Raw genomic sequence first — 17,432 nt, 5'->3', positions numbered from 1 at the left:
CTTTGTGTCATGTGCAAAAATGCTGCCCAGGCCTGGTTGCCTATAATTATGGCTAGACCCCCCCCAATGGAGGAGATCCCCAATGCCCCATCTACAGAGCACTTGTGGTCAGTCAACCATTGGTTTGAAAATTGGTATCCATATGTCATGGCCTTTTCAGTCACCTGATCTGAACCCAATCGAGAACATATGGGATATTCTGGAACCTGAGACACCTGAGACAGCATTTTCCACCTCCATCAAACAGGTTCTAGTTGATTGACCTTCTCGTGGAAGAATGGAGCCACATCCCTCCTGCAGAATTCCAAACGCTGGTGGACTCCACGCAACAGTGCATACAGACTGTAAATTTGAAAGCACTATTGGATATTACAAGTGACATGTTTAGTTTGATAGGAGTAATAGCAATTTCCAATATCAGCCAACTACCAGGGTTGAAGGATATGTTCATTTTATTGGACAGACAACTAATTTCAGATTAGCAGAGAAGGGCACAGCTGCTGCCTGCCTGCCAGTGGGGTGGGGTACTGTATGGCACAATGTAGAGCCATTTGCAAAAATCTAAGAGAGGGTTTTCCATGTATGGATAGGTCCTTTGTGTAGTTGAGAAAAAGATTGAGCCCAGGATACTGCTTGAGGCACTTTGCAAACTCATACCAAGACGAGCATAGAAAGAACATAACTTGAAATATTAACGGCTCGACGGAATATAGACTTTTCCCTGGAGATGTCTAAATTTCATTGAGTCATTGCATGTAAAAAATAAAAGGAATAGTCTTAAGTAGGACAGACGCTCGTCTCCCGATGGAGGGTGGTCGTAGTTAGTGGGCATTAGGTGATACAGTTGATTTTCAGTTTGATTTAATGGAAAATTAGGGGCCCGTGTGGCTGAAAGGCCCGATACCACGATTGTTGCCTTTACTTCTAAATAAATTTTACATTACAAGGAAATTCCTTTACTTCCTGGAGAACGTACTTGTCCAATTTCTTGTCTCGTCGAAAAATTAAATAAAGACGAATTATCGTTTTTGTTATTTAATTCACAATCTCACAAAATGACTTTCTTTCCTGCTTTCATCCCTGATGTAATCCCTGATGCTCCTGCTTCTCCAATTTTTGCATTCGTCTCCGACAATAATTAAAACATCTTTTTTAGGCATCTGTTCTACCAGTTCTTAAAGCTTTCCATAAACTCCTCCACATTTTCTTCATCTGCTGCAGACGTTAGAGCATACAGTCATGTGAAAAAGTAAGTACACCCCATGTAAAGTTTTGACTTTTTCAACATATTTCAACAGCTATTTGATCTTCATTTCAACAATATTGATAGATAAAGGTGATATAATATAACAAATATCATGAAACATTTACATTTTGTAGTCCATTGTATAATTTAAACCAACATAAATGCAAATTTCACATGTGGAAAAAGTAAGTACACCCTTACATTTATCACTACTTCAAAGACCTAAAATTAGAATCAGGTGCACCAGCTCAGGTCCAAATAATTAGAACATCGTCATAGAGGATCTTGGAGGAACCTGTCTTATTTAAACCTCAGACATTTACTTTGGTTTGCTCTTTGTTGTTGAAGTGTGCGGCGTCACCATGCCTAGATCAAAAGAGCTCTCTGAGGCCTTCAGAAAGAAGGTTATAGATGCCTACGAGTCTGGGAAGGGATTTAAAAAGATCTCCAAACAATTTGAAATCAATCATTCGACTGTCTGGAAGATCATCTGCAAGTGGAGAAGATTCCAAACAGCTGCCAACTTGTTCAGGCCAGGCCGCCCCAGCAAGTTCAGCCCGAGAGCAGACCGCAAGATGCTGAAAGAAATCTCGAAGAACCCCAGAATGTCATCACGGGACCTACAAGTAGCTCTTGCCACTGTTGATGTCAAAGTACACGAGTCTACCATTAGAAAGTGGCTGCAAAAATTTGATCTACATGGGAGGTGTGCCAGGAGGAAACATTTGCTGTCCAGAAAGAACATCAGGGCAAGACTAAAGTTTGCCAATGAACACCGAGGCAAAGACCAGCACTTCTGGAACAATGTGCTCTGGACATATGAGTCAAAGGTAGAGCTATTTGGCCACAGTACCGGAAGACATGTTTGGCGAAAACCAAAGACAGTATTTGACCACAAGAACCTGATACCAACTGTAAAGCATGGTGGTGGAAATATTATGGTTTGGGGCAGCTTTGCTGCATCAGGGCCTGGGCAGCTCACCATTGTAGAATCCACTATTAATTCTTCATTGTACCAGAGGGTGCTTGAGGATAATGTGAGGGCATCTGTCGGAGAGTTGAAGCTCAACATTTGACAACATCAACAGGCGACCCAATTTTCAATAGCGATCTTCCTTATGCCTAGACACACCCACACACCAGAAGGTACTTCGCTTATTTTTCAAGATATTTCGCTCACAAGGTTCAGACATATATATGGTGGCGGCCGTCCTGGATTTTGACGTGGCGACCCACTTTACAATAGCGGTGGACCTTGCAACATGACAATGACCCTAAATATACAAGTAAATCCACCAAGGAATGGCTGAAAATAAAGAAATGGATGGTTCTGGAATGGCCAAGTCAAAGCCCGGATCTAAATCCCATCGAGATGTTGTGGGGGGATTTGAAACGAGCTGTGCATGCAAGAAACCCCTCAAACATCGCACAGCTGAAAGAATTCTGCATGGAGGAGTGGGAAAAAATTTCTCCCAGTCGATGTCAGAGACTGGTAGACAGTTATAAAAACGCCTACTTGAGGTTGTTTCTGCCAAAGGGGGCAATACCACCTATTAGAGCCAAGGGTGTACTTACTTTTTCCACACACGAAATTTGCATTTATGTTTATTTAAATTATACAATAGACTACACAATGTAAATATTTCATGATATTTGTTGTATTATATCACCTTTATCTATCAATATTGTTGAAATGAAGATCAAATAGCTGTATGTTGAAATATGTTGAAAAAGTCAAAACTTTACATGGGGTGTACTTACTTTTTCACGTGACTGTATATCTGAATGATGATGGTGTTTACTGGATGTCTTTTCATCCTTACTGATATTGACCTATCATTGATGAGGTTGTATCCCAATACTGACCCTGCCATCTTCTTATTGCAAATCACTGCCACTCCATTTATTTTACAGGTTCCTTGACCAGTAAAGAACACTTTGTAATCCTCAGATTGAAACTGCCCCAAAACAGTCCATATAACTTTACTTATCCCTGAAAATTCAGATATTGTCCTCTCCATCTCTCTCTCTCTTTATAACATATAACTTTCCTTGATTCATTGATGTTACATTCCATGTTCCAATTTTGTGAATGTTTGAGAATCTCAGAGTTCAACTTTTAGTTCTGGTGACCTGAGCGACGAGATTCACCTGTGTGTTTGATCCAGTCCGGTCATAACGGCCAGTTTTACTCATCAAAACACTCTGCTCTTCCCAGTATCCATTTGAGAGTTTTCAAATCTGGGGCTCATCATCCGGCACCATAGTTTATCTCTTAGACTTCTGATCATAATTGTTTTCTTGACATGTATGAAAGTGGTTTGCAATAAGCTCTTCTTGAAATTGACAAATCACTTTAAACTTATGTATAGAGTGACTCATCAACTGATATTATGTCAGACTTGATATTCCAAATAATTGACATACTTCTCTTGTATAAAGAATCATGTGAATGTATTATTGTACAAGTAATGAACAATATTCAATGGATTGTAGACTTCAAATCCAGTGGATTGGGACCTGAGTACCCTCGTCCATCTATACAAGGGGAAAGGTGACCCTGTAGAGTGTGGCTCGTACCGAGCGATAAAGTTATTGGAGCATGGAATGAAGGTATTGGAAAGGGTGTTGGAGAGGAGGATAAGGAAGAAAGTGAAGACAGACAAAATGCAGTTTGGATTTATGCCAGGAAGAGGAATGACAGAGGCGTTTTTTATTGTAAGGCAGTTGCAGGAGAAGTACATGGAGAAGAGGAAGAAGTTGTTTCTTGGGTTTGTTGATCTGGAGAAAGCATTCGATAGGGTTCCACGCAGAGTAGTGACATGGGCATTGAGGAAGTTAGGAGTGGAGGAATGGTTGATCAGAGTAGTGATGGAAATGTACGAAAGAGCGTGCACAGCTGTAAGGACGAAGGACGGGAACAGTGGTGAGTTTGAGGTGAAGGTGGGAGTGCATCAGGGGTCTATACTAAGTCCACTACTATTTGTAGCTGTGATGGAGGTACTGGCTCGGAACGTAAAGGAGGGTTTACCGTGGGAGTTGTTGTATGCAGATGATCTGGTGTTCATTGCAGAAAGTATGGATGGACTGAAGGAGAAGATGAACAAGTGGAAGGAATGTATGGAGACAAAAGGTCTGAAGGTGAATATCGGAAAGACGAAGGTGATGGCAAGTGGTAAAGCATGTGGTGAGCTGGAAAGAACTGGGAAGTGGCCGTGTGCTGTGTGCAGGAAGGGTGTCGGAGTTAACTCCATTCAATGTACAATGTGCGCTGAGTGGGTTCATCAAAAATGTAGTTGTTTGAGAGGGTCATTAACCAGTGTGGCAGCTACATTCAAGTGTAAGGTGTGCACAGAGGGAGCTGCAGATGGAGGAAATGTTGAGTTGGATCTTGGAGATGGCGTGAAGCGGGAAGGTGTGAAAACATTTTGCTACAGAGGAGACATGCTGAATGGAGAAGGTGGATCACACTCGGCAACAGTTGCGAGAGTGAGATGTGCATGGAAGAAGTTTCGGGAACTGAGTGGCGTGCTGACGAGGAGGGGAGTGTTGTTGAAGCTGAAGGGAAAGGTGTTTGATGCATGTGTGAGAAGTGTTATGATTTATGGGAGCGAGACATGGGTAATGAACGTAGAGCAGCAACAAAGACTGGAAAGGGTGGAAATGCGAATTGTTCGGTGGATGTGCGGAGTATCGTTGAGAGAGAGAGAGGAAGACAAATGAATTGTGAAAGATGATGGGAATAGAGCCTGTGGTGGATGCTGTGAAGAGAAACAGGTTGAGATGGTTTGGTAATGTGTTGAGGAAGGATGAAAGTGACTGGTTGAGAAGAATGATGGAAATTAATGTAGAAGGAAGTAGAGGATGGGGAAGACCGAGAAAGACTTGGCTGAAGATGGTGGAAGAAGAAATGCCGGCAAGGGGGTTAACAAGGAGAGATGCAGAAAATAGGGCAAAATGGAGAAGATTGTCATGGGGACCGCAAGGCTAACCCCCGCTCGAGCAGGGAAATGGCCTTAAAATGCCCGTTGTAAAATGCCTGTTGTAATGAACAAACATAATTGGCAAGCATTTTCGGTTTCAATGATGTGTCTGGGGGTGAGGAGGGTGCATGAGGGTTGGAAAAGAAAATACATTTCAAGAATTGTTTAAAGTGCGAATTATTTAATTATACCTACAGTATATACCTATGAGGGTGGTTCAAACTTAACCTGGACTTTTGTTTACAACGACAGTAACTTGTCGTGAATGGTAGGCACAACACAACCAATAATGTTCACTTCTGAATCGATATGACAAACAGAAAAAGGTTTTAGTTCGTCAAAATGATCACCAACTTACTTGATGTTTGCATTGTTGATCAAAAAGTGCAATTGGTACACATTCACATACATCTTTCAATGATTGGCACCAGGCTTGCAGAGATGCTCTTTACAAGCAATAACTATATTGTGCAGCCAATCACCTGTAGATTTCAACAGTTTTAATGTTTTAATTGACCAGAAATTCCACAGTTATTGGATTTCCTGTCCTCTTTGTGACTCACTTTCCACCACCTTACTTTGCAAACTAAATTAACACGCGAAACACATGAAATATGTTTGACTGTCAACAACAGAAAAATTAATGGATTTTAAAATGGCTATGCATTACTCTGCCTTTTAAAAACAAAAATCCAGGTAAAACATTGAGCACCCACACATAAATATGCACAGAATTCCGGTACATTTTGGTGATGTCATGAATCAGCATATCTTGTGCTCTTGCACTTCCCTCCAACTGCTCTCTACCCTCATTGTTAAGTCAATTAAGGAAGCAAATAATGGATGGAAAAAGGGCATACACAGATAATTAAATAGTTGTAGCCTTTAAATATTACAATGAAACCGAAGATAAACTTGGTAATATACCTGCAACACTGAGAAACAGAATTTCCATACCCATGAATAAGCAGCTTTGGAGATAGTGGTAACATAAGGTCATCAGAAAGGCCCAGAGCACGGGCATAAATCTGATAGTGGTTTCCTGCATCAAAGAGGCCGCAGCTGTCAGCCAGAGAATGGTAACTTTCAGGCCGGTTGGCCACCTGTCGGTGCAGCAGCTCAAAGTAATTTGCTGTTACCTGTGGAATCACACAATGACATAACAAATGTGAAAGGTTAATAAAAAGCAAAATGAAAATGTAAAACCTGGACAGGCAATTTATGTAAAATAATAATTAAAGAAGAAAACTATTTTTGACATGTTACCGTGCGTAATAGCAGCTCAGCACGGTTGGCCAGCTCATGGCCTTGTACCATAGCAGCCATCCTCGCAGCCTCCGCTCCTTCACGACAAACGCGCGCCTCCTGCCCACAAATCCGGAGAAGTCGCTCTGCTTCTTCGGCCTTTTGATGAGCATTATGTGTGTGAAGAGAAGGGGAGGTGGTGGTGGAGGTGGAGGGGGAAACGGGGTTGACATAGAAAAGCTGAATTTGACATTACAGCATGACATTAAGTGTTAATCAATAATTTATAGTGTCTTAAGACCGTTTTTCGTAAGACTTAAGATCGGTTTCTGAGGTTTGGGACACGGAATGTAGGGACAATGACAGGGAGATCAGGAGAAGTGGTGGAAGTATTCGTCAGAAGAAGAGTGGACATATGTTGTGTGCAGGAGACGAGATGGAAGGGAAGTGGTGTGAGAATGGTGAAGGGTAGGCAGGGACAGAAATACAAGTTTGTGTGGCAAGGGTACCCGGAGAGCGTCAATGGTGTTGTTGTCCTGCTTTCTGAGGAGTTTGTAATAATAATAATAATTCATTTATTTTGTATAGCGCTTTTCCAGAAGCCCAAAGGCGCTTTGACAGAGTGGCAAACATAATGCATAACAATACATGAAAACAACAATTGCAAAAAGACAAGAATCAATAGGGAAATATTTAAAGCAAAAAGAGGGAGAAGGAGAAGAGATAGTCAGGGGTTAAATGCTGTGGGTTGAATGTTGAATGCAGTGTTGAATAGGTGGGTCTTTAGTGATGTTTTGAATGTGGTGAGTGAGGAGGAGTCTCTGATGGTGTGAGGTAGTGAGTTCCAGAGGGTGGGAGCAGCGATGGAGAAGGCCCTGTCCCCCCAGGATCTGAATTTGGTCCGGATGGAGGGGGTCAGGAGGTTGGTACCAGCAGAGCGGAGGTTGCGGGTGGGAGTGTGTCTGGAGAGGAGGTCAGCCAGGTAGGATGGGGCCAGGTTATGGAGGGCTTTGTATGTCAAGAGGAGGATTTTGTACTGGATTCTCTGGGGGATGGGGAGCCAGTGAAGCTTGTAAAGGACGGGGGTGATGTGGTCACGGGTCCGGGAATGGGTGAGTAGACGGGCAGCGGAGTTCTGAATGTATTGGAGTTTATTGGTGATTTTTGAGGGTGAACCATAGAGGAGGCTATTGCAGTAGTCCAGACGGGAGGTGATGAAGGCGTGGATGAGGGTTTCTGCAGCCGTGGAGGAGAGGGATGAGCGGAGACGGGCAATGTTTTTCAGGTGAAAGAAGGCTGACTTTGTGATCTGTTTAGTGTATTTGTCGAAGGAAAGGGTTTGGTCAAAGATGACGCCAAGATTCCGGATGTGAGGGGAGGTGGATACTGGGATACCGTCGATGTTGAGGGCAAAGTTATGGGTGGATTTTGTGAGCGTTTTTGGGCCAATGATGATTATTTCAGATTTATCACAGTTAAGCTTGAGGAAGTTGATTTGAAGCCAGGATTTTATTTCAGTGATGCAGTTTGTCAGGATAGAGTGGGTGTCGGTGGAGACGGACTTGGTGGAGATGAAAAGCTGGATGTCATCGGCGAAGCAGTGGAATTGGAGACCATGACGGCGGATTAAGTGACCGAGCGGGGACAGGTAAAGGATGAAGAGGAGGGGGCCAAGAACTGAACCTTGGGGGACACCTTGGGGGAGGGGAGCAGTGGGGGATTTGCAGTTATTGATGGAGATGAACTGGCATCTGTCAGAGAGGTATTATTTAATCCAAGAGAGGGCAGTGCCGGTAACGTTAAAGGTGGATTCAAGTCGGGTGAGGAGGATAGTGTGATCGATGGTGTCAAAGGCAGCGCTGAGGTCGAGGAGGACGAGAATGTTGAGGTTGCCAGCGTCAGAGGAGAGGAGAAGGTCGTTGGTGATTTTGAGGAGAGCAGTTTCAGTACTGTGGTTGGAGCGGAATCCGGATTGGAATGTTTCATACAGGTTATTGGCAGAGAGATGATGTTTGAGTTGAGTGGCTACAGCGCGTTCCAAAACTTTTGACAGAAAGGGTAGGTTGGAGATGGGTCTGAAGTTGTTTAGGGTGTCAGGGTTTAGACCAGGTTTTTTTAGAATGGGGGTAACAGCAGCAATTTTGAGGGAAGGTGGGACGATGCCTGTAGACAGGGAGGAGTTTATTGTTGCAATGATAAGTGGAGAGAGAGCAGGGAGGGAGGCTTTGACAAAGCTGGAGGGGATGGGGTCAAGAGTGCAGGTGGCAGTTTTCATTCCTATGAGGAGTTCAGAGAGGTCAGTAGGGGAGATTGGGGAGAACCGAGACAGGGGATGGCAGGACAAGGGGGGGCAGGTGGTTGGAGGGGGAGCGGGTGCGGCGGTGGTCAAGCTGTTGTAGATGTTGTCAATTTTGCGTTGGAAGAAAGAGAGGAAGGAGATGCAGTTGTCTACTGTGAATGACTGGGTGGTGGTGTTCAGGGGGCGGAGGAGTTTGTTTATTGTCGAGAAGAGTGCTTTTGGGTTTCCGGAGCCAGAGTGGATAATTTGAGAGTAGTAGGCAGAGCGGGCGCGGGAGAGGGCATCTTTGTAGTGTTGTATGTGGTCCTTGTAGGCTTGGGAGTGAACTGTGAGACCCGTTTTATTGCGGAGTCTTTCAAGTTGGCGAGCACGAGTTTTCATCAGGTGGCGTTCAGGGGTAAACCAGGGAGCAGAATGGGTGAAAGAAACTGTTTTGGTTTTTACAGGTGCAAGCTGGTCAAGGCAGGAGGAGAGAGTGTGGTTGTAGTAGTCAGTGAGGTCGGAAGGGGTGTGGAGGTCAATGAAGGGAGAAGTGGACATTTTGGAGAAGTGGACGTCGACATTTTTTCAGAGAGGGTGGATGAGAATGAGGTAGGTGAAAGAGCGTTTAGCTTACGGAAGTTGATTGTGCGATAATGCCTTGGTGTTGGGGCGGGGATGTTGATGGTCAGAGTGATGGCTAAGTGGTCAGAGAGGGTGAGGTCGGAGCCATAGAGATGGTGCAAACTTAATCCAGTGGAGCAGACAAGGTCCAAAATGTGACCACGGATATGGGTAGGAAAGTCGACGTGTTGAGTGAGGTTAAAGCAGGTGAGTAAATCAGTGAAGTCAGTGGTTATTGTGGAGTCAGTGGAGTCCATGTGGATATTGAAATCACCAAGGAGGAGGATTGAGGGGGAGAGGGAACATAGCTGGGTCAGAAAGTAGGAGAAGTCAGACAGGAATGATGGGTGTGGTTTGGGAGGGCGGTAGACGACAGCCATGACTGACTGCGTGTGACCAGAGAGTTTTAAAGCCAGGTGTTCAAATGATGGAGCAGATGAGATGGAGATGAGGTTGGTCTTGATGTCTTGACGGTGGATAACGGCAATTCCACCACCTCGGCCCTCCGAGCGTGGTTTATTGACGTAGGAATATCCATTGGGTGTGGTGAGGTTAAGTGTGTAGTAGTCCAGAGGTTGTTGCCAGGTTTCGGTGAGACAGAGAAAGTCCATTTTGTTATCCAGGATGTATTCGTTCAGGATGAGGCATTTGTTGTTGAGGGACCGGGTGTTGAACAGGGTGAGCTTGATGTTGTTTTGAACAGCAGGGATGAATTCAGGTGATTTAGCCAGGGTTCGTAGGCAGGAGGTGCGATCGTGTGGGTTGCTGTGACCAGGTGCGCTGGGACGAAGAGTGAGAGTGCGCTGAGCCGACCAGAGGACGGGGATGGAGTGACCTGATTGCAAATAAACAAACTTACGACCGGAGCCACGGTGAATGTACCTGGGTCGTCGGAGGAGTCCATTTGATTTGATGGCAGAGATGCATGATGGGGTGGAGCGGGTATTGAGCAGAAGAAGCCTTGCGGCGGAGTACCTCAGAGCCATGCCAGGCAGGAGCGAAGGGACGAGTACGAGGCCAAGGTCGAGGAGGCAAAGCGGAAAACGCAGCGGCAAACGCAGCGGCAAACGACTGCAGCCGCTAATCAAGACCACAGCGGCAAACAGCCACCGCCGCAAACAACGGCCACAAACAACGGGAGCGGGCCTGAGGAAACAGTGGAGGAGCCGGGCAGGCGAAGCCAGGAGCAGAGCCGGGACCGAGCAGAGGGCAGACCCAACGGTCAAAAATCCGCCACGACCACCAGAAAAGCAAACTATGTACAATGGCCCAGTCGGAGAAGCGGCGAACAAGTAACGCCAGCGTCCTCTCCAGACCGGACCGGAAGATTAATTCAGTGTGGTGAGTGTTCCGAGAGTGAGTGAAAGGTTGATGATGGTGAAAATGATGATTGGAAAGCCCTTGGTGAACGTCATCTCGGGATATGCTCCGCAGGTTGGTCGGAGCGATGAAGAGAAGGACAAGTTCTGGTGTGCCATAGAGAAGCTGATGGAAAATGTGAAAGATGAGGAAGTTGTTGTGGTAGGAGGAGACCTAAATAGACATGTGGGAAGGAGTATGGATGGTTTTGAGGGAGTTCATGGGGGTTACGGATATGGTGTGAGAAATGGAGAAGGTGAAAGGATTTTGGAGTTTGCTGATGGAGCTGATTTGTTGATTTGTAATACTCAGTTCCAGAAAGAGGATAATAAGCTTGTTACATACACGTCAGGTGGGTCGACGACAACCGTTGACTACCTGCTGGTGTATAGGCGAGATAGGGGGCACCTCCGGGACACAAAGGTGATCCCGGGGGAGGAGGCTGTTTCACAGCACCACTTGGTTGTATGCGACATAAGGGTGAAAGGTGCGAGGAGAGCTCGGTGGGTGAAGTACCAACCAAGAATGAAGGTGTGGAGGTTGAAAGAGGTGACAGTGAGGGAGGCATTAAAAGAGAGGCTGAGTATGGTAGAGGATGATGTGGTTGAGCTTAAAAGTGGTTGGATGTCAATGAAAGATAGTCTGTTGGGAGCCGTTGGTGAGGTATGTGGATGGACAAAAGGACCACCGAGGCACTCGGAAACATGGTGGTGGGATGATGAAGTTGGAAAGAAGATTGACGAGAAGAGGAAAAAGTCCAAGCAGTGGCAGAAGGCGAAGGGTATGGGGCCAGAAACGGCAGAGCATGAAAGTTATAAGGCAGCCAAGAAGGCTGCAAAGGCGCAGGAGGCATGTAGGAAAATGTTTGGAGAACGCTTGGATTTGGAAGAGGGTCAGAGAGCTGTATTCAGGATTGCAAAGCAGACAGCGAAAGAGAGGTGTGATGTGATGGGGGTGAGTTGCTTGAAGGATGAAGTGGGACAAATCGTTGTGGACCCAGATGGAATTAAAGGAAGATGGAAGAGATATATGGAAATACTGTTGAATGGTGTTGGTTGGTAAGCCTGGTGTTGGTTTAGCGGTTCGGGTGCTGGCTTGGGATCCTGGGATCCTGGGTTCAAATCCCGATCGATCGCTGAATTAACGCCAGGGGGGTTGACTCAGCCTGTCATCCTTCCGAGGTCGGCAAATTGAGTACCAGCTTGCTGGGATGAATGATCACGGTGTGTACCCCGATTTAGAATAGGTACACCGTATCCCTGCGCATCGTAAGAGCGTGACCAAGGGTTGGCGTCAGGAAGGGAATCCGGCCATAAAAACATTGCCTCAAAACAGGGAACCATGATCGTCATGGGGCCCGCAAGGCTAACCCCCGCTCTAGCGGGGAAAATGGCCTTGAAACGATCATTCATTCATTCATTGTTGAATGCAAAGAATGAATGGGATGGCAACATAGAGAGTAACCCAGTTTTAGGACCGGCAGAGAAGATAACCAAGAAGGATGTTGAGGAAGCGATAAAGCAATGAAGGGTAGAAAAGCGGGAGGGCCGACGGGAGTTGTGGGAGATATGTTGAAGGCAGCGGGAAATTGGGGTGTGAAGAGAATGACAGATCTGCAATCTGGTGGTGAAAGAAGGCCGCATTCCAGTGGATTGGGAACCGAGTACCCGTGCCCCTCTATACAAGTGGAAAAGTGACCCTCTGGACTGTGGCTCGTATCGAGCGATAAAGTTATTGGAGCATGGAATGAGGTTATTGGAAAGGGTGTTGGAGAGGAGGATAAGGAAGAAGGTGAAGATCGACGAAATGCAGTTTGGATTTATGCCAGGAAGAGCAACGACAGATGCGCTTTTTATTGTGAGGCAGTTGCAGGAGAAGTACATGGAGAAGAGGAAGAAGTTGTTTCTTGGGTTTGTTGATCTGGAGAAATCATTCGATAGGGTTCCACGTGAAGTAGTGACGTGGGCATTGAGGAAGTTAGAAGTGGAGGAATGGTTGATCAGAGTTGTGATGGCAATATACAAAAGAGCGCGCACAGCTGTAAGGATGAAGGACGGGAACAGTGGTGAGTTTGAGGTTAAGGTGGGAGTGCATCAGGGGTCGGTACTAAGTCCACTACTATTTGTAGCTCTGATGGAGGTGCTGGCTCGGAACGTAAAGGAGGGTTTACCGTGGGAGTTGTTGCATGCAGATGATTTGGTGTCGATTGCAGAAAGTATGGATGGACTGAAGGAGAAGATGAACAAGTGGAAGGAATGTATGGAGACAAAAGGTCTGAAGGTGACTATTGGAAAAACGAAGGTGATCGCAAGTGGAAAAGCATGTGGTGAGGTGGAAAGAACTGGGAAGTGGCCGTGTGCTGTGTGCAGGAAGGGTGTCAGAGTGAATTACATTCAATGTACAATGTGCGCTGAGTGGGTTCATCAAAAATATAGTGGTTTGAGAGGGTCATTAACCAGTGTGGCAGGTACATTCAAGTGTAAGGTGTGCACAGAGGGAGCTGCAGATGGAGGAAATGTTGAGTTGGATCTTGGAGACGGCATGAAGCTGGAAGGTGTGAAAACATTTTGCTACCTTGGAGACATGCTGAATGGAGAAGGTGGATCAGACTCGGCAATGGTTGCTCGAGGGAGATGTGCATGGAAGAAGTTTCGGGAACTAAGTGGCATGCTGACGAGGAGGGGAGTGTCGCTGAAGCTGAAGGGAAAGGTGTGTGCTGCATGTGCGAGAAGTGTTATGATTTTTGGGAGCGAGACATGGGTAATGAACGTAGAGCAGCAACGAAGGCTGGAAAGGGTGGAAATGCGAATGGTTCGGTGGATATGTGAAGTATCGTTGAGAGAGAGGAAGACAAATGATGAATTGCGAAAGATGATGGGAATAGAGCCTGTGATGGATGCTGTGAAGAGAAACAGTTTGAGATGGTTTGGTCATGTGTTGAGGAAGGATGAAAGTGACTGGTTGAGAAGAGTGATGGAAATGAATGTGGAAGGAAGTCGAGGATGGGGAAGACCGAGAAAGACTTGGTTAAAGATGGTCGAAGAAGAAATGCGGGCAAGGGGGTTAACAAGGGGAGATGCAGAAAATAGGGCAAAATGGAGAAGATTGTCTTGGGGACCGCAAGGCTAACCCCCGCTCTTGCAGGGAAAATGGCCTTAAAATGCCTGTTGTTGTTGTTAAGACCGTCTTTAGATGTAAATATCAATAAAATAAATGAGTATTTATTTACTGAGAATTTAATGAAAATCTTGGACTCTTCATCTTCGCAAAACTTGTAAAATTTACTGTTAATTCTGAAACGTTGAATACGAGTCAAATTAATTGCTCATTTTGTTGACCACTGAAATGTTGCATATCTGGAAAAAAAGAAAAGATTGAACAAATGGAGAAAATCTATATATATAAAACACAGTTTGTGTGTGTGTAATGTTACCGATAGACTCCTAAACGGAGAGGCTCACGTGCTTGATATTTGGCATAGACATGGCCATTGAGCCTGGGAAGAACATGGCCGACCTAAAAAAAATTATCTCATTATATTTCTTTACCATATTTTTACCTCAGCGCATTTCAGCGAGGAATATTATGCACGGAATCTGACCGGTGGCAGTGCAGCGCGCTGATTCGCTCAGAGCGATCACGTGATGTTCCTTGCTGCCATTAACTCAGTTACGCGTTCGCACGTATTTCAGAGCGAAAAGCGATTGCGTTTTTTCACATTTCAGCGAGAAAAATTGCCATTCACACCACATAGGTTTTTTTTTCTTTCATCTTTACGAGATCCATATTTTTTATTCATATTTACCTCAGCGCATTTCAGCGAGGAATATTATACACGGAATCTGATTAGGTGGCAGAGCAGCGTGCTGATTCGCTCAGAGCGATCGAGTGATGCTCCTTGCCGCCATAAACTCACAGTTATGCGTTCGCACGTAATTCACACGTTCAAAACAAACGAGATCCGCGAAGCGAGTTGGTCGAGTCGTGCTAACCAAGATGGCGACACGGTGGCTTCACTTTTCACGGAGTATGAGCGTTCTATATATTTTCAATTCAGTGCGCCCGACTCGCTCACGTACTTGATTTGTGGCATAGACATGGCCATTGGGCCTTCACGGTGTAATTTGTGCGAGGCTTTTGTCCGAGTGAGCTTGAGTCGAGAGGGCGAATGTACGGGTTGGGAATGTACGGGTCTCCCTTCCCCACCCAGCAACGCCGGTACTGGAGGGCGTCACAGGATCGGTGAGTCTCCAAAATCCGCTTCGTGCTGTTGCGAAGATGCAGGACGATGTCGCGATTGTTATGCTGCTCTCCGACCATGAGAACTGCAACGTCATTGATGACTGGCCCTCCCCTTCCCCCCTCCATCCTCCCCTCCCTTCCCCCTCCACCCTACCCCCTCCCTTTTCCCCCTCCCTCCCCCTCTTCTCCCCTCCCCCCCCCTCTCCTCCCCTCCCCTCCCCCCCGCTCCCCTCCCCTCCCCTCCGCTCCCCTCCCCTTCCCCCTCCTCCTCTCCCCCGCCCGGCAATGCCGGGTACTTCTACTAGTAATTGATAAAGGCAAGGCAGGCAGAGACAAAAGAGGTGGGAATAAGCGTACACAAGGACCGTGGACGATCGTGCAGATGCATTGTGCTTGAAGGTGTAATTGGTCGAAATGTGAAGCTTATGTAAAACTAATGGGAATAACAGGGTACAGTTCTACGCTGTATTAGCAGTACCCTCCCGCTAATGCCCCCCATACCAGCAAGCTGGCACTCATTTTATTGACCTCAGAGGGATGGCAGGCTGAGTCAACCCCAACTGGTGTTAATTCAGCGACTGACCGGGATTCAAACTCAGGACCCTAGGATTCCTAGCCGGCACCCTAACCGATAACCCAAATTTATTAAAAAGAAAAAACTGAAATATCACATTGACATAAGTATTCAGACCCTTTGCTATGCCACTTGAAATTTAGCTCAGGTGCCTCCCATTTCTCTTGATCATCTTTGAGATGTTTCTACACCTTGATTGGAGTCCACCTGTGGTAAATTCAATTGATTGGACATGATTTGGAAAGGCACACACCTGTCTATATAAGGTCTCACAGCTGACAATGCATATCAGAGCAAAAACCAAGCCATGAGGTCGAAGGAACTGCCTGCAGAGCTCAGAGACAGGATTGTGTCGAGGCACAGATCTGGGGAAGCCTACAAAAAAAATTCTGCTGCATTGAAGGTTCCCAAGGGCACAGTGGCCTCCATAATTCTTAAATGGAAGAAGTTTGGATCAACCAGGACTCTTTCTAGAGCTGGCCGCCCGGCCAAACTGAGCAATCGGGGGAGAAGGGCCTTGGTAAGAGAGGTGACCACGAACCCGATGGTCACTCTGGCTGAGCTCCAGAAATCCTGTATGGAGATGAGAGAAACTTTCAGAAGGACAACAATCACTGCAACACTCCACCGATCTGGGCTTTATGGCAGAGTGGCCAGACGGTAGCCTCTCCTCAGTGAAAGACACATGGAAGCCTGCTTGGAGTTTGCAAAAAAGCACCTAAAGGACTCTCAGACTGTGAGAAACAAGATTCTGTGGTCTGATGAAACCAATATTGAACTGTTTGGCCTCAATTCTGAACGTCATTTCTGGAGGAAATCAAGCACTGCTCATCACCTGCCCAATACCATCCCAACGGTGAAGCATGGTGGTGGCAGCATCATGCTGTGGGGGTGTTTTTCAGCAGCAGGGACTGGGGGACTGGTCAGGGTTGAGGAAACAATGAATGGAGCAAAGTGCAGAGATATCCTTAATGAAAACGTGAAACAGCGCTCAGGACCTCAGACTGGGCCGAAGGTTCACATTCCAACAGGACAATGACCCTAAGCACACAGCCAAGACAATGCAGGAGTGGCTTCGGGACAACTCTGTGAAGGTCCTTGAGTGGCCCAGCCAGACCCCTGACTTGAACCCAATCGAACATCTATGGAGAGACCTGAAAATGTCTGTCCACCGACGGGCCCCATCCAACCTGACAGAGCTTGACAGGATCTGCAGAGAAGAATGGCAGCAAATCCCCAAATCCAGGTGTGCAAAGCTTGTCGCATTATACCCAAGAAGACTCAAGGCACCCACCACAGCACCAAGACTGAATGAATGGCCGCCATCTTGGTTTTCCGGTGGGCCTAACACATTCGGCCTTTAGGCCTCTGCTGATTATACACTGCCCGGGTTTGTTGTGTCAGATTTCCATTGGCTTTGTTTGGGTGGAATGTTATTCATGACGAGGGACCCCAAAAAATCTAATCATATGTCGAATAATAGTAAGGTTTAATCAAACCCGTCAGAACTCACAGTATGTCAGAACGCACAGGAATAAAGCTTTACGTAATCAAGCGTTACATTACGTGGATTACGAAAACCATTGGCTTTGTTCGGATCAAGTGTTATTCATGATGAGTGACTCCAAAAAATCGAAACATATGTTGAATAACAGTAAGGTTTAATCAAGCCAGTCAAAACGAATGGTTCGTCAGAAAGTCTGGTAATCAAGCGTTACGTTATGGAAATTACTAAAAAAAAAAAAATTGTGTTACGTAATTTTTGAACTGCATCATATTGGGGTTTGGCAATTAATGACTGTGACAAATCTGCTCATTTTAATATAACTGCAGGGAGGGTGACATGAATAAGAGGTGCGAGATAAAAAATTCTTAAGGGCC

At 45.9% G+C, this 17,432-nt stretch overlaps 1 protein-coding gene across 3 annotated transcripts in view; it reads right to left on the bottom strand.

Annotated features, from left to right (window-relative positions):
• The window catches only part of LOC137423214 (rho GTPase-activating protein 45), a 250,787-nt gene that overhangs the window by 61,958 nt on the left and 171,397 nt on the right, over positions 1–17,432 (bottom strand). For all 3 annotated transcript variants that reach the window (XM_068110117.2, XM_068110116.2, XM_078774542.1), the window contains 2 exons: positions 6,496–6,633; positions 6,187–6,368 (listed from right to left, as the gene is read on the bottom strand). In XM_068110117.2, the coding sequence (XP_067966218.2) occupies positions 6,187–6,368; positions 6,496–6,633 (320 nt within the window). The remainder of the gene's footprint in view (positions 1–6,186; positions 6,369–6,495; positions 6,634–17,432) is intronic.

The sequence above is a fragment of the Myxine glutinosa genome, chromosome 3 (genome assembly GCF_964187855.1).
Source record: "Myxine glutinosa chromosome 3, kmMyxGlut1.1, whole genome shotgun sequence".
Classification (NCBI taxonomy): Eukaryota; Metazoa; Chordata; class Myxini; order Myxiniformes; family Myxinidae; genus Myxine; species Myxine glutinosa.
The sequence above is the reverse complement of the archived record's forward strand: the minus strand, read 5'-3'. Positions and strand labels throughout refer to the sequence as shown.